Source organism: Rhipicephalus microplus, chromosome 3 (assembly GCF_043290135.1).
Source record: "Rhipicephalus microplus isolate Deutch F79 chromosome 3, USDA_Rmic, whole genome shotgun sequence".
Taxonomy (NCBI): Eukaryota; Metazoa; Arthropoda; class Arachnida; order Ixodida; family Ixodidae; genus Rhipicephalus; species Rhipicephalus microplus.
In genome coordinates this window covers 237,684,902-237,709,990 of record NC_134702.1, presented here as the reverse complement: position 1 = coordinate 237,709,990, position 25,089 = coordinate 237,684,902, and the positions used below count along the sequence as shown (strand labels likewise).

General features: G+C 43.1%; 1 protein-coding gene across 1 annotated transcript in view; it reads right to left on the bottom strand.

The window, feature by feature from the left end:
- Positions 1-25,089, bottom strand: part of LOC119169107 (ribosomal protein S6 kinase beta-1) — a 151,087-nt gene that overhangs the window by 9,723 nt on the left and 116,275 nt on the right. Inside the window, exons 14-15 of the mRNA XM_037420218.2 lie at positions 18,198-18,304; positions 13,893-14,124 (exon numbers count right to left, since the gene is read on the bottom strand). Of these exons, the coding sequence (XP_037276115.1) occupies positions 13,893-14,124; positions 18,198-18,304 (339 nt within the window). The remainder of the gene's footprint in view (positions 1-13,892; positions 14,125-18,197; positions 18,305-25,089) is intronic.

Genomic DNA, 25,089 nt, shown 5'->3' with positions numbered 1-25,089 from the left:
GCAAGCAACCACCTCTGCAAGGACTAGGCATGTCTCTTTTCAAACACTGTTTCATATACAGTAGACAATGCGACGGAGGTTAGGCTCTCACTGTACCATATGGACGAAATATATGGCAGGGCCATGATAATGGTGATTTTTCGAAGTGATTCGAATAACAATAAAAGTGAATTAAATGTCAAACCTTTGAAATAGCTTTTAAGCGAGTATCAGTTTTTCATAACTGATATTAAATTATGCTCCCAGAAGGGAATAGATCATTTTGGCATTAAAATCACAATCAAGACAGGTCTTGCGAGAGTAACAATGACCATACTTGTTCCCCAATCAATGTTGCACGTAGCATTGTACAAGCTCTCATACTTTATGCCTCCATCACACCCATGAGGATGAAACATATTCTTGTACCAATCCTTCACAAGTTTGTGAGCACATTGTAAACTTTTCTAGAGCTATTTCAAAGGTATTATTATTTGTAAACAGTGTCTATTTAATGAGAACATTACATCAAACAAAACACTATTGGAGTTCGTATTGGCAATTTTCGCAATATACACCGAGACTTCGGGTATGGTCATGCAGTTTTTGTATTTGCACGATTCTTACGCGTTTGCTAATTTGGCCTTCAAATTAGTGTGCACATTATTGTCGAGATTAAAAGCAATATCGGCTGCAGTGCTGCTAAAAGAATCACTGTGGACTTGCAGCCCTCCCTCAACAGCCCAAGAGGACAGCCAAATGAACAAAACGTGAATGAATTTTGTTGTACCTTCGCCACGTATCGCACATATAGCTATTGCTGCTATTGGCACCTTGTTTTAATAGTAACGGGAGATATTACCACAAAGCATCCTTCAAGCTCGAAGTTAATTCACTTGCAAAAAACCGAGGGGCATCGCGCAAACTGGGCATCCCAAAAATATCTGTACAATATGTGCATTGAAAAAAGCAGTGCCATATCTTCGTGCCATATTTTCGTGCGTGCTTCCCAGAAACGATTCACCAGCTCCAAGCAACGAATTGTTTGAGAGTTGAGAAGTAGAAGACAGTGCTAGGAAGGCAGGACAAAGATAGGACACAAACCATTAAGCTGTCTCGCAACCGCATTTTGAGAACTTGAAGCTCCGTAATATATAGCAAAACAGGAAACAAATAAATAAATGGGCTCACAACCACCAAAATTATGAAGGTCAAAAGCGACAAATGCCCTCAACATTCCCCACTCCAGTTTTAAGGCCAGCAGGTGCTGGATAGGAAGGCATCATCGCAAGAGACCTTTGTAGTGTCAAAAGAGCCATGTTTGCCGGAAGCTGCTGGCAGTCACGTAGAGAAGTTGCTAGCCTTTGAGAGGCTGGCGATGAAGCTCATACATTTGCCCAGCCACCCCACATGAACGGAAAAGCCGACAAGACATTTTCTCTTCGTTGCTGGCTAACTAAAACACAGCAGAAGTTTGAGGCACGGAGCAAGTGCGCATTCTTCCAGGAACGAGATGAGGATGACAGTGGTGCTGCGCTTTTTGGCTTACAGGCACAAGCTGAAGCCACGTTCAATTTACAAAAAGAAAATTCTGCCAGCGCAGGTCTCTAGATGTTGTAGTGCAAGGATATCAAACTGATGACAGACTCGATCCACACCATGTGGCAGGATAAGCCCGGAGCAGACCCACGTATGCGTGCCACACTTGTTGACACATTCACAGTTATCATGTCTATGACTGCACAAAGGAGAGGCTTGTAGAGTGCCTCACTGACCTCGTAGTCATCCAAAGTGCCATAGAATCTCACAAGTGCCGTTGCTAGATGCTCATGTGAAGGAAACAGCCACAAAATGTCCTATCTACAGGGACAACAAATCCCTGCTCGTGCACGACCACAACTTCACACCGCAGAGGCAAATGAAACGGATAGAACCTTCCGAAATGGGTTTAAGGAGCTTGGAAGGCACTCTAAAGGGGGCAATGATGGCACATATTTAAATGAAGCATGGCATTACCAACGCAATGAATGGAAGTGAGGATGACAGTGTATTGAAATTACGAGTAATCCCGAGACTTAGGTGCAGATCTCAAAAGCAGACCAGCTGTTCTTTAATTTCGCTAAGTTAGCAAACCCCTGCGTACAACCCCAACATTTGCAAACTCCCCTTAAGTTATCAGCATTCTTTACTGCAGTGTAGTCGCATTGCAGCAAATCTGACTTTCAAAATGTGCTACGGTGCAGGAGCTGCAGTGCCTTTGTTAGTGAATTTTCGGACGCACAATTTCAATAAACATTTGAGACTGAGAGTTTCTGCGTGAGAAACTTCAGGTGTTGTCATACATTGGCTCTAAGGCTTGTGGTTATCCAATGAAAGTGTTCGAATTTTCAAGCATGTGTGCACAAGCACCTGTGATGAATGTGGCTGAAGCAGAAAAAACGAGTCGACCATCTTCATTGCACGAAAGGTGCATGCGATAACATTACCATGTGTGCACAGCATGCTGCTGATGGCCCCTCAAGCAGAGAGGAAAGGCTCTCGTCGAGTGAACAAGCGTGAAGGGAGGCTGCATCGCTAGAGCAGCAACTTGAACTTTGATCGTACCGGCGCAATCGCTGGCGCTAACGCTCGTGCTATGTAGGCAAATATCAGCAAACAGCCCGCTTACTTCATGCTGAGATTACAGAGTACGAAAACCGCATCGTTCCATAGAGCTGCCGAGTGTTTTGAAGAGTTACGAGAGATCGGATCCAAACAGCTGACAGCCTTACTTCGTATAACATTCCAATTTGTTCCTACAGCATTCATCGCTCTGCCCTTGAAGTGAGACTTCTCGATTCGCGCCGTCGGGTGTAGTTATTCGATAGAAAGCATTCCACACAAATAGCCATTGTGCAACACAAGTGTTGCAGAGATTTTCACGGCAGTGCCAATGCGCACGCATCTCTGCAGCATTGCCTGCTACTTATGAAACAGTGCACAACAGTTCACAAGACGACACGCAAGGCAGAGTGATCACAAGACAGGCACAAATACATTCATTCTTTAATCATTTGCTTGAGATGTTGGCATTCAGAGACGCTTACCCAACAAGCCTGTCGCGGCACCTTGTTCTACGCCCACTCACCGATTTTTCCAACAAAGAAATGCCCTGCAAATAGAGTCCTTCTCAACCATATCTCCACATCTAGAACCTCAAATTTCAAACCGTGGTCAAGGTTTTGCTTCTTGTACCCCGAAGAACACAATCAAACAGCAACTCGAATGTGGTCACACGGCAACTTCATCTCGATCGATGGATTGCAGCGCATTTCGCATTTATCGAGCAAATCCTGCCAATATGTGCTGCCTCAAGGGTATCCCCCTATTGCTTGACCCTGGGAAAATACACCTGCAGAAAGACAGTCAAAAATGAATACGAGCCCTGCCTGATCAATGCCCACGCGAAACCATCAACAGTTCTGCGCATTTCTCTGGGCTGGAATGTGTGACCTTAAGATACTACCAATGTCAGGTAGAGCATCTCGTATCTTAACACCGTAAGCATCACAGCATACTGTGCTCCTTGCATTTTCCTAGAAGCTATAACATGTGAATAGAACTTTGTGTTAATCAGTCGCAAGTATTAACTTCATCATATTGTGTGCGCCTCATTGTAACACAATACCAAGGAATAGTAATACGAGTTCGAAAGCATAAACTGTATTATTCATGTTTAAGGAAGTAGAAATGAACAAAACATAAGCCTGAAGCACCAGCAGAAAAGCTCAAGCCCCACATTATGGGAAGGAAAAAAAAAATGGGGGGAGGAGGGTATTGTATGAAGATGTTGAAGTGCTGTTTACGTTGATACCGCTTTTCCTTGCGTACAACCCACCCCTACCAAAATCTGCACATGTAGGCATGAAGCGACAATCCTTCCATTATTGCTAAGCTATGCTGCAAAGTCAACTTGCACACAAAAACTCGCACCGCAAATGAGGTACATTAAACTAATTCTCACTTTTTTTGCCATTTCGATGTACGTGGGATCGACTTAAATGCCCTTGTTTTAACTTCAAAATAAGGATAGAGGACAGAGTGTACATTCATGCATAGCAATGCGCACGAATGCAAAATCAGATGTGCAAAGCCGGCTCACGCACTAACCGCAATAGACACTGCACTGTGGTTCTGTTAAGCACGATTTGTCAGCATCACTTCATGGCACACAATCATTCCTATAACAAAGGTAATGAGAGGCCCAGGTCGTTGTGCCTAACCAATTGTATTAAGTGGAAGATTAAATGAGCGAGACTAAAATTATAGGAAGTTTCCTCTTATAAATGCACTGTTTTACCCCACAAATCCAAAACACAATTCAATACCTAAGAAAATGAAAGCAACTTGTTGACCTTTATTTCTGGCCACAGAGCACATTTTTACGCACTCAAAAGAAATGTTACTGTAATGTAGATCAATCAGTATTGTTATCATTCGATTGCACTATTTAGCTGAACTATGCAATACTGAAACTTCTGTACGAGTCTATGCTGACAATTCCCTTACATGCTTTACATAATAATCAATTTAGACGAAAAAGTTATTCTTTCAAAACTATTTCTGCATTATTATTGCAACAAGTTTTTGCTAGAAGAAGAAATGCAAATATATTCTCACTTTTTGGACAGTGCCAAAATCACATTGCTAATCCATCACTGTGGCATTACAGAGTTCAAAATTAGCTGAACTATGCAATACTGAAACTTCTGTACGAGTCTATGCTGACAATGCCCTTACATGCTTTACATAATAATCAATTTAGACCAAAAAGTTATTCCTTCAAAACTATTTCTGCATTATTATTGCAACAAGTTTTTGCTAGAAGAAGAAATGCAAATATATTCTCACTTTTTGAACAGTGCCAAAATCACATTGCTAATCCATCAATGTGGCATTACGGAGTTCAAAAGTATATTTTTATATTTGAGCCATGCTGGTTCTTTAAGCCTACTCTATATTTGCGACATTAAAAGTCCATGGCTTTCTTGCAACACCACACGGCCAATTTTCAGCCATCAAGATTTAGCTAGGCCTTAGTGGGAGCTCTGAATATCTATGACCCTAGAGCTACTTGGTGAAAGAGCTCGAAAATAGAGTTGCCACACATTGTTTCTTGCACATTTTCGGGCTTGGGTGGCAAGAGTGGCCGTATTCTTTATGCTGTGAAAGTGTAGTTTGCTACCATATAAGCTAGACATTTCCTTTTTTGTGTGTGTGTGTGTGTGGGGGGGGGGGGGGTCCCTGAAGATTTTATCACTGAAATAAGTTTCCTGAACTGCCAAACTCAACATTTGAAATACATCAGGCATTGTGAGTTTAGCAAGTGCAGGCTGCGAAGAACCAAAGGTGGCCTTCACTTAGAAACAACGATGCATTGCTGCTGCACGGCCTTCAGTCATTTGCTGCGAGAGCAAGAAAGAAGCCAGAATGTCCAAAAGATAAATTAGTTGGTGGGAAGGCATTGTGAGAAGAAGCCTTATACATGGACTACAACACAAGTGGAGGATGTTTACGTTTACTGCATCATTCTTGTTACTGTGCATCACTTGCACTAATGCCTACAATGAAAACCGCCCTAAATGCGGCTGTTGGCTCAGTTGAACTTTTAGCAGCATTTGTGGCCGCTGAAAATTAGAGGTGTGGAAATATTCCAAATTCCAAATATGCATAGAGTGTTTTTCTATATTTGAAGCATATCAGGATGTTTCTCAATATTATTCAGAATATTCAGCAAATGTGGCATGTATTCGGACACTCTCTGAATATTCCAACAAGTAACAAGTGCTATGCTTTTATTCTTACAGCAAAAGTCATGACTTAGCAGCCATTTCAAACCTACTAAAAGAAATGCAGTTAGAACGAGTTCTCAACTAAGCCTTCATAGTGACTTACCCAGGCAGCTTGAGCCAAACATAAGTATTTCTGTTTGCATAATGGTAGGCTACATACCACAATGCACAGCGAAAGGCTGTCTGCCTTTTCAGTAGGCCCAGAGGCCCGAACATCAACAATTTTGACTTCGGCGCAAGTGCAGTGATGCCTTTCAAGAACAACACCACAAAGCACGCAACGCACAGCTGCCAATGGACACAAAGAGGCAAAGTCCTACCACGACCAAAGTCTCCTACCACGACGAAAGTCTCCAACAATTTGCTTAGCAATGCTTGTAGCACAGCACTGTTGTAAGTGTACTGCACGCTTTTCAAAGTTCGAAGTTTCTTCACCTGAGGATACCAGGAAAAATTTTCATCAATGACGATTCCCAGAAATCTGAGACCGTACATAAGTCAGCGGCCGTCCACCGAGGAGTAGTGCATACTTGCTCACTTTCTTTCTAGTGAAAGCAATGGCTGTGCTCTTTTCTGGTGAAAGGTGCATGCCTCGGGGTGCTAGATATATGGAGTTGTTCTGTATAGCTTTTTGAAGTCGCTGTTTGGTGATGTACTGTGACCTTAAAACGCTCCAGATACAGATGTCATCAGCGTAAATCGTGATGTGTACTCCTGGAGGAAGTGCCTTTGTTATGTGTTATATGCGTAGTTACACTTCACTCTGGGCAATAAGAATGCTTTACTTTATTCACTAAGATGTATGTATGATGCCCTGTCACTTCATTTCAATCTTATCTCTTGTAGCATGTACGCATGGCAGGAGCTGCTGCTGCAGTTTTTTTTTTTTTTTTTACAAACTATCATTCTGAAATTTTTATATGGCACATGTACTTTTGTGTTCTATGCAATAGGTTAACCTTCAAGAATGCCACCTATCGAAACAATATTGAAATGTCCGAAAAAAAAAAAAAAGACAAGCCACTGCATGCAAGCAATACAAAGCATCTTGCCACCTCTTATTTCAAGCGAGAGGGTTTTTTGCAATCACAGATATGAAGTGACGTGTGCAGAGCGAGTGCTTACTTTCAGAACACGTTGAGCAGTTGAATCTTTTTTGCATGATAGTTTGCCATGTACAAGAAGTTTCTTTAGCGTATTGCAGCTTGGTAAAACTCAGCTTCATTAGTTTGTTTCATAAGACCATTTTGCAGCATTTTTACAATGAACACACATTCCATAATCAGTATAATAGTTTGAGACAGCTCCTTGCCCTGATTGTATTTGAAATTTTCAATATATACACACAACCCTAATGCTAAGTCTCAGTACTACTTTATGAACATTTCAATTGTATGGATCGGAAAATTTGCTTTGTAATTACAGTAATACCTCGTTAACACAAACTCGCACATCTCGAAAAATGGGCTAAGTCGAAATTTTCCATGGCACCGAATCTTTTACGTTACATCCCATGCATTTTTTCCCCTTCATCTCGAAGTATTTCTGGATCGGAATGCGAATATCTCGAAATCTTGAGTGGGAGTGAAATGAAAATTCTGCCACCGGCCGTTACGCAAGATTCGCATAATACTGGTACGCCTGAAATTTGTCAAATTTTTACTTTTTATTTCTCATTTAGCAGCGCCTGCCGTTACGTCAACACTTTCTCCAAACGTGAACTCTGAGCCTAGCGGCATATAAACTTTGTCGAGCGACCCTGTGGAACGTGATGAGATTCTCACACAGCCGGCCTCGCTCTTTACCCCACATTTGGCGTAGTCACGTAGTTTTTCTTGTTCATTTCGCAGTGCTTGTTTTTCTAAGGTGTGAATTCCGTTCAGTCTAATGTGCGCAATGCACGTAGTACGAATCTAATGCTAACTTTGAGGAGCAGCGACTTAGCGTGTGCGGCAAGCATGGAGTCACAAAAGCAGTGCAAGTCGCTTACACTAGGTGGATTTAAAATAGCGCACCGCTAGCGGTGCGGTATTCTACTGTGCATGCATCGTAACGCGAGTCACCGGTCACGTTCGCGGCCCACCCGCAGAAAATCCGAAGTAGCGGCCGCGTGTGGTGCCCGCAAGCACTGGTTTCGAGTCTACGGTGTTGCTGTGATTGTATGTTGCAGTTTTCAGGAGGGCAAACGCATATGGCGCCCGCTGTGCCGGTGATGCCCGCAGCGCCTGCAAATGTTATTCTGAAGCTCCCTGCTAGAAAGAAAGGTTGCCCTAATTAAGGAAACGGAGAAAAGAGGCCGAACAAAACTGACCATCAAGCAGGGGTTTGGCATCCCTTTGTCAACGCTTTCGACGGTGCTGAAGAACAAGCAGGTGCTCGATGGATATCAGCCGAGCTTCTCCAGCCAGCAGAAGCGGGTGTGCCGGTGACGGAATAAATTACGGACGCCGAAATCGTTCAAACTTTGGTTTGTAATTACAGTAATACCTCGTTAACACAAACTCGCATATCTCGAAAAATGGGCTAAGTCGAAATTTTCCATGGCACCGAATCTTTTTCGTTACATCCCATGTATTTTTTCCCCTTCATCTCGAAGTATTTCTGGATCGGAATGCGAATATCTTGAAATCTTGAGGGGGCTGCGGAGACGCGACCGATGACGAACCACCTCGAGAGGCGCCGACATCTGCAGAAACATTTGCTGCGTTTGCTTCGAAATAAGGTGGAGTGCAGCGGCAGGGAAGATCGTCTGATGCGATGCGTGACGCAGCTGGAGGACGCCTTCCTAGGCCCGAGCACGACCGCAAAGCAGACGAGCTTTAGAGTTTTTCACCACTAAATAAGATGGCAGTGCTGCAAAATACAGCTCGTCAACGTCCCTTGTGTGATATTTTTTTTTTCTCTTTTAAACTTTCCCGAGAAGAAACATTAGAAACTGCCGCTAAAGAACCGGCAAGTAGTGATGATTTCGCTAAAAAGTGCTCGATTTTTCGGGACGATTTGTGCAACTTCACTTATCTCTAAATTTTCCCTGGTTTTTACAACTTCGAGTTAATGAGATATTACTGTATGTGAAAATGACACCCAAACAGGAACAAGCGCACCCACAAACTTCCATAGCTTGATAATTAAGACACACAATCTTGCAGCCAAAAGTTCACGTTTTTGTGTGCATGCTAGTCGTATGTTGATGTTTCAGAGGAGAAACAATGAACTCCAGCAGAAACAAGAAAAGAATCGAAAACCACAATGATAAAAGATGTCAAAGTTTCGACTCATTCTTCCTTTCACAGCAGACAGAGCTCACATCACGCAATAGCATCCACGAAAACTTGCTAGAATAGCAGTGCAGAGTTGTCAGCTCCTACCGTGTTCACTCAGTTACAATAGTAAGAAAAACCCCAAATAAAAGAAGCTACATTGCTCTGTTTGTTCTCATGTCATGTTCTGTTCAGCAATCCACAAGGACGCGCAGATGCCAAGAGAATGGGATATCAATGCAACTAAGTAGAGCCAAAATGCTGTAACCTAACATTACATACACAGCAAAGAAAAAGAAATGTGTAATGCCAGAGATGGATCAACTGATGCAGGAGATGCTATGTAAAATGTGACAAAGAAAGATTAGTTGTGACAGCCTGTGGAATTACCAAGGCATTCAAAGCATAGCGATAGCTTTCTAATGGCACCTTTTGATATATATAGCAACGCGTGTTCATGCGAGACACGCGATTCGAGGGAGCAGACTGAACAAGGACTTGTGACCAACAAAGCAAAGATCACACGCATTAGTCCTCAAGTCATCATTCCCACTCCATCTATGAGCTACGTGTTTTGTACAAGCACACTGTAATGCATCCCTTTCAAAGAGTGGCAGAAAGTGAACTACGGTGGCACTGCAAAGTACTATGTACTACCTAAGTACTGGAGACCTCGAGGCTTCATTGGATGTTAAAGGGACACTAAAATCAAATATTAGGCCTACGTTCGTTGTTGAAATAGCAGTCCAGAAACCTCTTAGTGCTGCTTTCGTCCCAAGTAAATGCTTGTTTTCAAATAAAATTACATTTTAGTGGTCCACATGGCATTGGCACACTTCCAATCACCCGCCTCAGACCGGGCCTACTGATATGATAGTTGCCTTGGCCAACGTTGCCTGTTTGTAATGCGTGACTGCCGACACGAGTAGCAGCGCAGCGAAAGTAGCAGGACATTGAACGGTCATTGAAGCTTGCTGCGATGGATGTCATTGGTAAACTTGACAAAACATTGGCTTGCGACAGTTGAGAAGAGGATGGCACTATGTCGCTTCAAACGTAAGGGTTCGTTTTGAGGCCCCCAGTGAAAAGTCACATCGATTTCATTTCTTTGCTGCAGCTCAAGTGACATACACCATTCAGGGATCCAGCAACATCACATAAAGGTGACGTTTGGGGCTTTTAGCTAGTATGTTTACTTTATAAGGTTACCATGTTACCATACTACCAGAATGCATTTACTGTGTTACCAGAATGCAAGCTTTAGCAAAGTTTTAGCGCCCCATACGTAAATGTCTACATATGTACATAAACGTATACCTTTATTCTTGCACAAACCACTAAATGGTAATGATAACTGTACTTTTAAACTATATTTCACTTAGATAAGATGAAATCACCGCTGCGCCAAAATCATGACAAAGGTTTTCAGCGTGTGCAGTATCCCGGCATACGCAAAAGATTGTAGGAATGCAGGGTTACCAGATGATGGTGTCGACTTCTTGCGACACTTTATGCGACCACAGACATGGACACGTTTGTATTTACGCCGCTGCAAAGCATTCACACTAGAAGTTGAATGCACAATGCTACTACAATAGAAATTTCATGCAAGCTTAATTTAACTGAGCCCCGTTAGATAGCGCCCCCTATCCAGCCTAACCACATGACAATGAAAGTTCTGAAACCCTCACACCATTCCCCATGATATTGCCATGCAGTTCCTGTTTCCATCAATCAAAGAGAAACAGACAAGCAGCATTTTATTACATGTTGTAATGCAAGAACAGTTATTTCAGCTGCTTTGACTACTAGTGATTAGTTATATTTGGGACTCTTGAGGTGATTGGGCTAATTTTGAAATTCCCCACTCGTGGCACAAATGCTGTCGTACCTTTACCTTAATATCTCGATTAGTAAAGCACTGCTGTTGATAATACAGGTGAACTCCCGTTAATAGGAACTTTGTTAAGATGAATTTTCGCTTAAGACGATCATGGGAGTGTTTGTTTGATTTCCTATAGACTTAATGCAAAAAAAATCTGCTTAAAACAAAGTGCATAACAGGCCTCTTCTGTTAAGACTAACTCGCACAATGACCAACAACGACGGGGATTCTGCACAACGAACATGAAAGTCTAGATGGTGACATTCAGGCGACCAAGAAAAAGCGGAAGTAAAAAAGAAGAAAAGCTTACTGGAGCAAAGACTCAAAACAAATGAAAACAAACTGCGATGTGAAGGGAGAAAGCAAGATAAATGAAAAAGCAAGGTCAGCACATAAAGCTGGTATCTCCTTCAACCCCTAGCCTGTAGGTGGAGAAAAGGCCCGCTTTATGAGCAAAGAAAGCAACAAAATGTGTTTGTCCTTTTTGTATTCTCCGCGTGTTCTTCAGTTCCCCAACAGGAGTACAGTAGAAAACAGAAGAACAAAAGAGCTTGGCTAGAGCGGAATGCAAGAGAAGAGGGCGAGAAAAGCCAAATGGAAGTGAAAACGGGAACAGATTGTCTGTACATCATAATCACATAAACGAAAACCACATATGCAGCACTAGCACTCCTATCAGGGGAGTCAGATGCATTGTCATCGCCGTCACACAATGGCGCCTGAGCACATGTTGTGGTCAGTTTGTGTTGCTTTGCATAAGACCTATGTGTGTTGTATCTGTCTGAAGTGAAATGCAGCAAATTGTGATGCATCATTTTCAAAGTGAAAGTGCATGGCAAAAGAAGGTCATTTTGCACACTAAGCTGTGTTGTTTTTTTTGTGTGCCCAAGGCTTGCGAGATTGTGAGTAGCGTAAACGGAGACTTTCAGCTGCATGTCATTCAGGAAAAGTTACTGCGGACTCAAAATAAAAAAATATCCGAACCTCAAAGAAAAGCTTGCAGACACTTATAAGCAACTTGGCGCAAAGCGGATTTGTCAATGTAGTGTTATACAATGACAGCGAATCCAAAAGTAATAGCAGAGCCAGTAAAGAAGCCTCTCAGAAGGTGAACGGCCAGAAGGGTAAATTTCCATTCTTTGAAAGAAAATTGTGCTTGTCTCTTCCTTTTCATCTTTTCCTAATAGTCAAAATAGGATCGCACTACAGTTTTATTGTTAAACTGTGGTAGTGGTAGCAATTTATTATGGACAAACGAAATCAAGTACTCGTTAGATTAGTCTAAATACTCTACTTGAAAGCATAATTCTATCAAGCAGAGCCAGTTAAATACTTTTTCTTGTTCCTTTATTTTAAGTACATTTCATTCAGTGTTTTCAAGCAACATATTTGGGTGTACTTGACATGTCAGCATTTCGTTTTTGGGGCCAGTTCTAATGAGACGAACTCCTGATAAGACGAACAAATGATCGTGGTTCCTTGGAGTTCCTCTTAAAGGGAGTCTTCTGTATAGATGTTTTAGATGTTCTCAAACATAGAACTTTCACTCTGACACAAATTATCATTTAACTTTACTGTCCGTTTAACACACACCATGAAAATTGGGGCGTGACCTCATACGCATTTTGCAATAAAATGTTCTTCCTTTGTGCACGTGATTGGCTGAGGCTCTAGTAAACTTCACAAACATTCGTCCTCACGACACAATAATAGCATTTGTGATCTCAAAATCACAAACGCCACAATCATGCACCACAAGGACAAATGTACTATTACAGAACGCCTGCAGAATCGTAGCCCTGTGATCAACGACACTCGTGGCTCCTGAAATGGCCAGTTGCACTAGTAATTGCACGATGCAGTGACAGAATGTGCTGGGTAAGCAAGCATACAGCATCAATTGGATGAAGTACCCGAGAAATCTACCACATCTGCTGCCTGCTGGCTGTACAGTGCTGCAACAGTGAAGAAGAGCAACTGCACCAACACAACGATGTTGCAAAGTGCACCCTTTGGCCAACACAGCGGCTCAAGAGAGCTGCCCAAGTGTGTGCCCCCGCCACATCGATACTTCTAGGGCTGCTTTAGTTTACTTTAAAAAATGGTGCACAATGCCGGGGTTGGTTACAAAGGCCATTTAACCATTTGGTGTCTGTCAACTGAACGAGTATTGCAAAGGCATACTGGATATTTTACTGAGAATGATGTGTCCCGATAAAATATGAATGTGCAGTGCCATGTGAGTCTCAATTATGACACTAATTCACAAATGTTTCCCTGTCTGTAAGGAAGTTAGATGCCAACTCAATGTTATAATAGAATATTCAACCCCTAGTGAAACAATAATGTATAATAACTTTTCCTTTAAACATTTAGCAGGTTAAGTTTGATTGAACATCATGTACTATGTATATCAAGTAACTGGAAAAAGCAATGCTGTTCAACCATTTTCATTCAACGAAGTCCACATACTCTAACGCTCAATACCAGCTGCCATAGCACAATAGCACGTCAATGAGAAGACACGGCAGAATTAACACTGCAGTAGAGGCAAAGACAAAGGCAAGTGCGACAGCTGTACAAACAAGTCACACAGGCACTATGCATCCTTGTTTTTGTGTTCCGCCAATGAGCATGCTATTTGCAGATGTGCACCGCAGCACTAAGGCCAAGATAGCAGTGACGTTGCGTAACTCGCCTCTGTAATTGTTCTAGCTGCGCGCCTTGTTTACACTTGCTACACTAGTTTGTATGACTAAGAAAGTGCCGCTGTGACAAGGGCCGCTAGAGTGCTTGCTACACTAGTTTGTATGACTAAGAGAGTGCCGCTGTGACAAGGGCCGCTAGAGTGCAAACAGTGACTCCTCAGCGAAAGGGTCCACCCAGATATCCAAGCAGACGACGCGGCAGGGAAGGAACAGCATTGTCACCACGTGCCTTAGGTCGAGGTGGAGGCGGCACCTTGCTCCGCGTTGGGATGGCCGGCGACCGCGGAGGAGGTGCACTGACCACCGTGGGGGCCAAGGGTGGTCCGCTAGTCGTGTCCATCTGCTCGTCCGGCGAGGAAGGAACCACTCCACCGTTCATCCGGCCACTTCCTCCACCGCTACTCGTCACCAATGGCGAGGGGCTGAAGCCAAAATGCGGCTGGGGACGCTTCGACACTGGGCTGCACAGCAAGCATAGGCGTATTTATGCCTCAATGTAATGGAGTAAGCAGAAGTCAAACTTTGTCCCATCACGTTTTTGTTTTAAGTTATTCAACTTTGCATGCAAAATACAATTGTGAACAATTTTTTTTATGTGTGAAAGCACGAAAAAAAAAAAAACTCAAAATAATTAAGAGGCCCGAAATGGCAATTTTCATCAAATTGTAGCCATTGCGCCATTGTGCAAGTTGAAAGCTGGTGACCACTCGTGCTTTACCACTCACAGCACCAACGAAGTCCTCAACAGCAACCATCATAATTTGCTCCAGCTTGGCAGCATCAGGCAACTCTGCACTCGTGTATGTACGGAATGACAACAGGACGCACCATTAGGCTTCAGCCAACATTTGCTTAACAGGGCTTCCTTCCATGAAGCGAATACAGAAAAAGGGAAACCTCGCAACAAGTTTATAAACACGCAAATTGGAAGCCTTCCTAATGACTTGGGTACAAAGTCTAATCAGAGCCATCTGTGAACATTTACTGGGCTGCCGTTCTTGAACGTTCAGAATAAAACAGCAAGAATTGTTTTTGTGCACAAGGATCTAAAAACTGCACCTTGTAAGCACTGTAAATGTACCGGGTGAAATTGAGGCTTTAGAAGTGCTTAAAGTGTCTGTAATACACTCAGGCAGGGCCCTATCTAACTGCTTCCTTAAAATAACTGAAAAATAACCTATAGTATATGGTAGCTGAAGCTAAGTGTTGGAATAATGACATTTCAAGAGTGTATGTAACCATATTTATTCTATCATTAGTGTTTTGTATAGCAACTAAAAGCTATTTCAAACTATGCACCAACTAGCCTAACAGACGACATAACTAATTAAGGGGAGATGCCAGTCAAAAAATGCGAGTTTTCTAAAAAACTACAAATGTTTTTTTGTTTTCACTTGTTTTGTTGATATTTATACCTGTACTGTGTTTAAGAAAAAAAAATCTACTCAGAGACTCAATTGGAAATGTTTTAAAATTGCATCTATAGAGCACGGGGCGCCTGTTAAAAGGCCAAAGGTGTGCAGTCTTCGTACCTTGCTGCTGTTAATGCGCCGCCACTCACCATTGTCCATCGCATGAGGCGAAGCACCAAGCCTCGCTCTTCAAATAACAACGGTTTCCCGCACAGCTCCAGAGCAACAAGTAATAAAAAGAAGCACGCCTTTGCAAGTTTTTCGAGCACTGCCACTGGCTTTTAAAATACCACGATACAGATCAGGTACCACCATTGGCCTGCTGCACGCCTGTGTTTGCTGTGAAGCCTACTTGCAAAGTCCGTGTCTCGTAGAGCTGAACAATGCTTTCCTTGTGCACTTATCTCCATTATGGATGAAGAAAGCCGTAGCTCACCCGATAGCTACGCTGTCAACGCAGAAACTGTTGAGGCGGCACACTCTGTAGGAATGGGCTACGAGCAGCTAGCCCAATTTGCGTCAATTATTGGCTTGCAAATTCCAATGCATCACAAGCCATTTACAGCTATCAGCCGGATGCGGCAATGAATGCCATCTGCGCCAATCTTGCAAGGTCAAGTAAGCTCACAGTAAGGAAAGTTAGCTGGGACAACATTGCCGTTATGTATGACGGCACGTGACACAAACAAGGCTACAACAGCCACCATACCATTGGCCCTGTTGTGTTGCTTGACACTGGACTTTGTTTAGATTTCGAAATCCTGCTGAACTTCTGCTTAGCTTGCAGTAGGCACAAGGCTCTGCCAGATGGAGCGAAAACATTTGGCAAGCGTTTCATGGCCCTGTCTGTGAGTGAAATGCCTGCAAGGAGTCAGCTCGAAAGAGCCGTGAAGTACGAAATTATGGTGTTGGCGAATTTTAGTGGCAGTGGCCACTAAAAGAAGGGTTGTCCTTTTTGGTGTTCAAGTTTCATTGCATTTAATGACATTCAAAAATAAACATTCTATTTTAAGTTTCAAACTCCCTTTTCTGAAAATACAAATTTTGCCTTTTTTTTTTCTCTCAATGTAACCCTCTTTTCTTGGCTATTTCTGGTGCTCGGATGTGCATGAAATTTTGCCCAATTTTTTTCCAAATTACACAAAATGCAATTATGTTGTTTATATTTCAATACTTTTATTATATAACAAAAAAAACTCTCCGTAACTTTAACTATGATAGGAGAAATATGGGCTTGCCACGTTAGAATTTTTCACAACCACTGCACATTTTGTATGCACTTCCCAATCAGTTTTTCTTACATTCTACACTTTATTTGAAACATTATGATCGATCAATAATAAAAAATTACAAAAAAGTTTAGTGATGAAAAAAGGGGGGGGGGGGGGAAGGCTTAATGTTTTCACTTTGTCATGTTCCAGAAGTAAAAGTATGAACTTGCAAGAAAGCTAATATATTTGAAATCAGCACACGATGATCCATAAACAGCAGAAGTTTCATGGCTCTAGCATGAATATTACAGAAAAAGGTCTTCGAGTAGCATATCCCCCTAACCTCAGGAGTCACCCATGGTGGTAAGACGAAAAATACGACAGCTCTATCCACAGCAATCCCATTTCTTTTTCTGCGATAGTGGCTAACGTTCAGATTGTTCCGTTTGATACCATTCGATACCAATTATGCTAAGTTTGTGTAAATATGTAGTGCTTTACTTGCAAATGGTAGACAGTGACAAACTAAAGTAAATTACACTCTACAAAAGATGAGAACTATTTTAACATAAATTTGAGCATTTGGGAAGTATTTAGGTATTTCGGGAGTATTTGGAGAGTATTTAACTAGCATTGCAATCTCTCTCGCACGGTTTTCTTGTCCTTTCTCTGCACTCCTCGCAATTTCCAGTCGCAAACTGCATGCACACTATCAGCATGACACAGCATTCAAAATGGGGAACTGGCTAGGGCAGAGTTTTCAGAAAGGAAAATCAAGCAAGCCAGATGATTATTGTTTCCTGGTATAAATACTCCCCCCTAGCACCCAATTTCTTTTAATAGGGCCACAGCCTGGTGCAAGTTGAAATACTTCAAATAAATAGACACTTTTGGGCTTCAAAGAAAATTAGCTGTAGGTAATATGCACTGACTTTGAAGTCTGGTTTCGCAGCAACTTGGTTTAATGGCTGAGTGGAACACCACTGCTGTGAAATCACAACTCAAAGTGAAATAAGTGAAGCTGCGGCTTTGTTGTATGTTTATACAAGTGGATAAATTTACTCAAAATCTGCTGCTAAATAGGGCAGCAAATCGAAAGCATCTTTTTGGAATCTACAGGCAGTAAAGCTGCTTCAACCAGTGCTTCTATGTGCATGATGCAACATGTATTGGTGACCATTTACGACTGAACTTGGCTCATCCCTTGATTGATTGATTGATATGTGGGGTTTAACGTCCCAAAACCACTATATGATTATGAGAGACGCCGTAGTGGAGGGCTCCGGAAATTCAGACCACCTGGGGTTCTTTAACGTGCACCCAAATCTGTTGGCTCATCCCTTAGCGAGGAAATAATGGGAAGTACAAACTGAAAGCACTTTAGGACAGAAGTCACGCGCATTTTAGAAAACTGGTGCACTGTTTTACTGAGCATTATTTCTATGGCAAAAATGATGTCAGTAATTTCTTGAAGCTGGACATAGAACAATTCCATGCTTAAAAAATTATTACAAAATGCAAGTAATATGTAATTACTCTCTTGCAGCGAGGCTTTGCAGCCATGAGAGTAGCGCCTGTAAAGGTGGCTTCACAGCAGTGTATTCCACACTGCCATGAACTTGGTCTTTCGCATTGCCTATAGTATGTGGACTAATGCACACATTCATTAGTTACGATTATTTAAAAACAAAGAAGTTCAAATGAAGTTGTATCACATTACTCAACTGAATACTGATGAACATCAAATATTCAATCAAATGATTAAATGTGACAGTCTCGCTGCGACACATGATTGAAGAGGGAACTCTCAAGAGGGAAGTGGGGTAGCTGAATGCAAAACTCCATCTTCCCACCTGGCGAGAGCGCATGTACAGACGATGGCACTGTGGACTGTGCGGTTGATGTGCCCACCTGAAAGGGGTCCGAGGACTGTTGGTGATCTTGCGTGGTGAGCGTGCCTTGATCACCATGGGCCGATGGAGCTCCTCTAGCACAGAGGGGGCCACATACGTGAAGCCCTGCACAGCACAATAGGCAGAGAAAACAGAGCTGTACCTTTCTGTTGTGCGAGTGAAAGTAATTAGACTATTGTTTCTCGGGCCCGTCACAAGAAAGTAGAGGCATACGTTACGCTTGCATATACAAGCTAAACCACGCCTTGTCAGAAGCTGCATATCACTGGGACATTGACTGATGGTACACTTGCCTGAACTCACAAAGCGAATATTTTTACAAATTTATGAGCCATGGTGCTGAAATGCCACCTGCATTTTCAATACATAGTGAACATAAGATATCTGCAATAAGTGGCTGTGCATGAAGTGTCAAGTAAAGTGCCGTAAACGTTGTTTGAAAAGCGCCACAGAGACGGCGCAGTGGAATCAGGGCATGCGGTGGTGAGAGACTGAAGCAGGAGAAGAAGCTAGGCATACATAGCTGAATATTGAAGAAACAGAGCACGGGAGCAGTGACCTGTCGAATTGTGGACGCGAGGCTCTACTACGGTCCCACCTGGGGCCAAGAAAGCCATTCAGGAACCTCAGCTCTGGCGTGGTTGAAATGTCACCAGGATTTTCCCACCAAGGGAGTCTGGTGTCTACCGCAGCAAGCATCAGCCAGTGTTCATGATCCGTGTGGAAGGAGCTATGAGTGTTCAAGGCCAATGACGTCGGCAGCGAACCGCGTTTTTGATCACAGCTTGCAGCGCACCCGCTGTGTTACCCCAGCATCGGCAGTTCTCTCCAAGCACAGAGGCTTCCCCCGGGACTTGACCAGTGAACCCTCCAGTGAACTCGCTCTTTGTTTTGTTCGGCTCTTTAGGACTCTTTAGAGTTCCAAGCACACGTTCCATTTTAATCTAGTTATTATTACATTTCTATCATCTTTTGTAAGTACATTATTTCTGTGAATGCATGAATGGCCTCATTAACGCTACGATGACAGTTAAGCCATCATGATTTTTTTCATACAAGCACGAGTGCCTCATTTAGAGCTCTGTCTTTCCATTTCCATAGAGCTTGTTGCAATGGCATTCAAGGTGGCAGGACAAAGTTGTTCATTGCATTACTTGCACGAGTTCACAGATTGCATTTCACTAAGAGTAGAAGAAAAAACAGATCAAAGATGAGCTTGCATTTCACAACACTGGTGCTGCGCATGGGGCTTGAAGGAGCAGAGTTAAAGGCGTAGGTAGGTGAACGGAAGGCTCGTGCTCCAGAAGATAGAGCTGCGGAACGCGAAGCAAAGATGGAGAAGATGGAGCAGATGAAGTTAGAACGCAAACTTGAGGTAGAAGGTTGGAAGACTACACAGTTGCGTCCTCAACTTGCTCAGGCTCAAGGCATTTGAGATTCAGTAGTGGCTGACCAAGGCCAACAAGATTGCCCGTCGTCTAATGTGAATCCCCACAATTTCACGCTGGGATTTATGGAGAACGAGGATGACTTAGACAAGAATCTAAAGAGGTATGAGAACATTGCTACTGGTCAAGATTGCTCAAATGACAAGTGGGCCATGGACCTAAGGTAGTATTTGAGTGGAGCAGCGCTCGAAGTCTTTGGTCGTCTATCTCTAGAAAAGGCACCCGATTATGATGAACCAAAATGGCGCTACTGCAATAATTCCGTTAAAGGGCCGTTGAGCAACCCCAAGGTCCGAAAACTGTTATGAAGAAAAATATGTGCACTGTGGCTATGTGAACACGCTACCGCAAAAATATAGCGAGTATGGGCTCTATTAAAAAAAGTTACGGGGGTGAGAACATCAGTTTCAGCTCGATTCAAATTTTTGCCCGCCTCGCCACCCTTCTTCCCCATAGGGAGGGCAAAGGCGTAGCCCGCCGTCGTGAATCCGCCCACTTTGGCAATGTGAAACGACATCAGTGATATGCAGGTCATTGGCACGCAGCCAACAACCAAGCAGGGCATCCCTGATGATAGAAGCATGTGTCATAGCAGTAGCACGATTCAAGGAGCACTCCTCCCTATAGCAGTAAAGTGGGTAGATGCCTCTATCTCGGAGGCTTTTGTCCTGGCAATACCGCTTCCCACGGTAGTCTCGGGCTCTCTAAAACGACAGAGGGTTGCACAAGAAAATGAAAATGTGAACTGCGCAGTCAAAACTGCATCACTGCAGGACCGCGGTGCCGCTTTGTAAAGGATCAATCGACGAACTCCGTAGTATGTAAAGTTGTCCATGGGAAAGCTTGCGTCACTGCATGTATGAGGGGGACTGGTCAGGAGAAAAAAATAGACCTGGGAATTGTTTTTCGAAATGGAGGGTCTGCACGGCACGCAGAGCTTTAACTGAGAAAATGTGATCGCTGCGGTCTACTGTACGAATGGGCTAGCTTGTTTTGGTGTGAAAAAAAAAAAAAAAAAAGAAGTTGGAGCCTGTTTACTGGCTTTTAATACTGTGGAGGGCTACCGTAAAAATTCCGGCAAAGCAAACCATAAGATGGTGAAACGCGCGTGCAGTACACGACTAGGCTAACCAGCTTCTTCAACGGATGGGTTGACATGTCCGTAATGAAAAATACTCATCCATTCAGAGTCTCATAGTTGCTGAGCAGTTTACAAATAACCGCTGCGACAGAAGAACTGCCGCAAGCCTCAAGAGATCGCGGAAGCAGCTGACAACTTCCTAGAAGATTAGCGACAATCAAACTTGCTGGTTTTTGTGGCAAAGCCAAAAATACTCTAGCAGGAAAAGGCGGAAAAACTACGTCAAAGGTGCTAACTTGATGTTTTGTGTGTGACAAGACAGACTACATAGCTGCAGAATGCAGATTTCGGAAGAGGCAATCATTCGGTAGATATCGTCCTAAACCTGGGCACAACACCCAAGCTTGGACCAAGAAAGCCGGCACCACCCGGAAAACGTCGTGTATATGGTCGCAAAAGGAGAGCTATAAGAAAGTCAAGGTGGTTAATCACAAGAGCAAAGAGAGCATGGCTAGTGCATACGGAACCAAAGGCAACAAAGCCAGTGTTGCAGGGCATCTTATTCAGCAAGATTGTCTTAGTGTTATGAGATACAGAGATAATACGACGATTGTGCGGCCTTCCCTCGTGCCAGACAAAACATTTAAGAGAACCATGGTGGCATTGTTCTTGGTGGACGGAAGAAACATTGCAGTTCCAAAGGCAAGGGTGGGAATTTTTTCACCATTCTTTTCAGGCGTACGTGCAATAAAATGTATGACTTCCCTGTGAGCAACATCAACTTTGGGAATTTGTCCGAATCACCTCAGGCTCACGACCCAGGTGCAACATGAGGAGAGAAACTTGCTGCAGCGAAGCTGGAGCCGGACAGAGTAACACATGGAAAGTACAAGGAGAAAGGTCACCATTGCAAGCCCTTGCTGAGCACAAGGTCCCAGCCGGACTCACCCACACTCAAGAATAACCAGCAGGGCCAGATTAACAGTGCGGAGGGCTTGGTCAGGGTTGCCACTAGTGGCTACATTATGCCAAATTGGCGAATTATAGAGACCTGTGGCAACCTTAAGCTACGAATCGCGACATGGCAAATGTTTGGCGATTTTTGGCATATGTCTCGACCGAGTTATGCATTCTATACTAAGCGTCTTCAAAACGAATAGGCAACAACATTTTTCTATTTTTTCTAGTTTTACACCCACCAGTAAAAGGTGCCCTATATGCATAATTTAGTATGTCTGTCTTGTTTCTCGTGTGTATCTCCTTAATTCACTTAGATCCTGGAGGCACTGGCGCATTCGTGCGCCCACCAGCAACCTCCCAGCAATTTAGGTCAGTAGACTGCTTCACGGGCCACGAGACCATGATGTCATACTACGTTTTCTGGGTCTTCAAGAGCTGTAAACGTCTTCAAAGTTTCGCATCGGGAGAGGCTAGGTGATAGTTAGGTCACATGTACCGACATCAGCTCCAACTGTCGCGAATAGCTTGTCGGCTTCTTCGTGGTTGTAGTACCACCTTATTTGGTATGTTGAGTTTAACTTTTCTGGTGGTCCGGTGCAGGCATTGGGATGGTTACACCGTATTTTTGAATTATTTCTGTTGCTTTGTAATTATGTTCTTCGATTATCGGACTCATGATTGCACTGCAGGGTAATTCTGTAAATCTGATGGAGGGCTACACACGGTGTCCCTCTGTTGTTGTAGCGGCTTCTTCATCCTGTACTCGCTACAACTGAAACCACCACAAGATTTTCTTATTAAGCGCTAGCATTCAGGGATGCTGATAGTGCATGCATGCCCTTTTGCAGTGCTCCCATGATAAAGCAAGAGATGTGACTGGCATTCAAAACATCTGTGTAATTTACGATTTATGAATGATACCACACTGCTCATGGCTATACACAATTTGGAATTTTTATCGCGAGGCACGCCACAAATAAGTACAGCGGCGACTTTTCCGGCGAAAATTGGAGAAAAATGGCGACTTTGGTGACATTTCGCTTATCCTTTGGTGAATTTCACTCTAAGGTCAGTGGCAACCCTGGGCCCGAGTAAAAAAAAATAAGGAGGGCCCCTCCCCCCTCCCTTATTCTTTCCCACATTGCCATCTGGTCATGCTTGAGACTTCACACTTTTTAGATTTAGCTGCAAAGAACGCAAGCCACATTTATTTTAGGCCTCCTTGGAGTGTTTAATATCCCCTGGGTGTTTTTTTTTTCTTGCGGAGCACAAAGAAATCGGCATTGTAATAATTAACAATATCACGAGACGAAGACACATGGACAGCATTAGGATTTGTCTGGTTCGTTGGATCATACAGAAAGAAGACATAACTGTGCAAGAAGCTAAAACGAAAAGAAGGAATGCCTACGACACTTAGAAGTGCAGTCCAAGCACCGCATGAGTTTTTTCCATTCGTCTAAACTCACAGCTTTGTTTACCCTTATTTCAAAAGAGGACATCTTCCCTCGAAAATCAAGGAGCGCCTTTGTGGAAAGTAGTTTCCTCTGTCTGTTTCAGCATCTCCGATTCGGCATTGCACGCTTTCGTTGCCAGCGTGCGAGCACTGCTGAAGTTGACAGGTGGGCCTTTTGCAGAAGCTGTTCACACATACTTACAGTAATTATGCTACCAATCATCAAGCTACATTGGATTTCATACAACACACATTTAAGCTCTTTTAAGGCAGCATTTCGATATAGTGTTATTATACATATTGTACATGCCTAATGATCACTAGTAATACAGATGGTTTAAAATTGAAATATTTCCAATATGGGAAAGGCTTCTCCACAATCTGGCGGCGAGATAGTGGATATATGTTGTAAATATTTCCCATGCACAACCATCACCAAGCGATGGTCTCCTAAGTTTCTTTATATAACCACCGAACAAGAACTAAGGCAAAACCACAATGCCAGAAGCGAAGAATCAAACCATTACTTCTTCGGAGTCCCCGCATAATCAGAAAGTTCTGTACCATGCAAATATTTCATGGTGCGTTGTTTGCACTATATGAAAGCATACTTTAGCATACCTATATGCGACAGCTTCAAATGATATTTCCAACAGGAACCACTCTCCACGAGTCTTGGCATTGCATGTTGGACCGTAGCTGCTAAAATCCTCATGAGGTTACTCTGTGTGTCTTTATACTGAATCAGCTCTTTCCCTCTACACAATGCATGGTCTTGGGCGAGTAAAAGGTTGTTACTACAGACTGCGGAACTATGAGCTCACTTCAAGATTATGCACGTTATGCAATGAATTGATTGATTGATTGAATGATTGATTTCTTGATTGATTGATATGAGGGGTTTAACTTCCCGAAACCGCCATATGATTATAACAGACGCCGTAGTGGAGGACTTCAGAAATTTCGACTGCCTGGGGTTCTTTCACGTGCACCCAAATCTGAGCACACTGGCCTAGGCATGCAACAAACAACCTCTTAAAAGCATGTATATCGATTATTGAATAGATAATCCAGCAGGCGGGTTAAACTTTTTCGAACAAAACAACGATGTCGGCCATCTTTTGTAGCCCTTGGGGAGCCCCCTAAAACTGGACGGCCCGGTTTATTTGTACCGTCTGAACCCTAGATAATTCGGCCCCGATTGACCAGAAAAGACTTGAAAACTGTGCAAGCAGAAAACAAAACCTTGAATATCTTCAGAAACAAAGTAAAACAAGTACCATATTTACTCTCATAATAGGTACACTCACACATTAGGTGCAATTCCAGTTTGGTCACGAGAAAACATTGTTTAAATTTCCGCCCATAATAGGCGCACTCTGAACTTGTGCTGCGATCAGAAGTTCTGTATTGTATTTGAGCGGTTGCAATTCAATGCTCTCTTATGTTATTTTAAATAAGAAAAAAAAGGGGAAAAAATGCGACAGCGCTGCACGGGCTCGCCGAGTGAGGAAGGGCAGTTGCTGGGCGTCGGAGTAACCTTTGCACCAACAAGCATGGCTCCCGCCGTGTGCACATCACATGGAACGCACTATCTCATTCTCATCTAACACATTTTGAGTTTCCCATCGGGAAAAGCATTGTCGTTATCGTGTTTGCTACCTCGTAGAGAAATTTAAAAGCTATTCGGCTTTCCAACACAAGCTTTTACCTTTGCTGCCACTATGACGACTTGCACAAGCTCGGTGGACTTTTGTCCCCGTTCATTTCCTGGCCACGACCTAAACATATTACGCACGGTACTCTTCGAACAGTGCTTCAATGAAATTTTTTCGCCGCCCAATCTTGATGTTGGCTTGTACAAACTTCCCGCGACAACATACCAAACCTTAGGCTAGGCCTAATCAGCGATGGTTGATTTTCCGTGGTGGTCGCGGGCGATCAG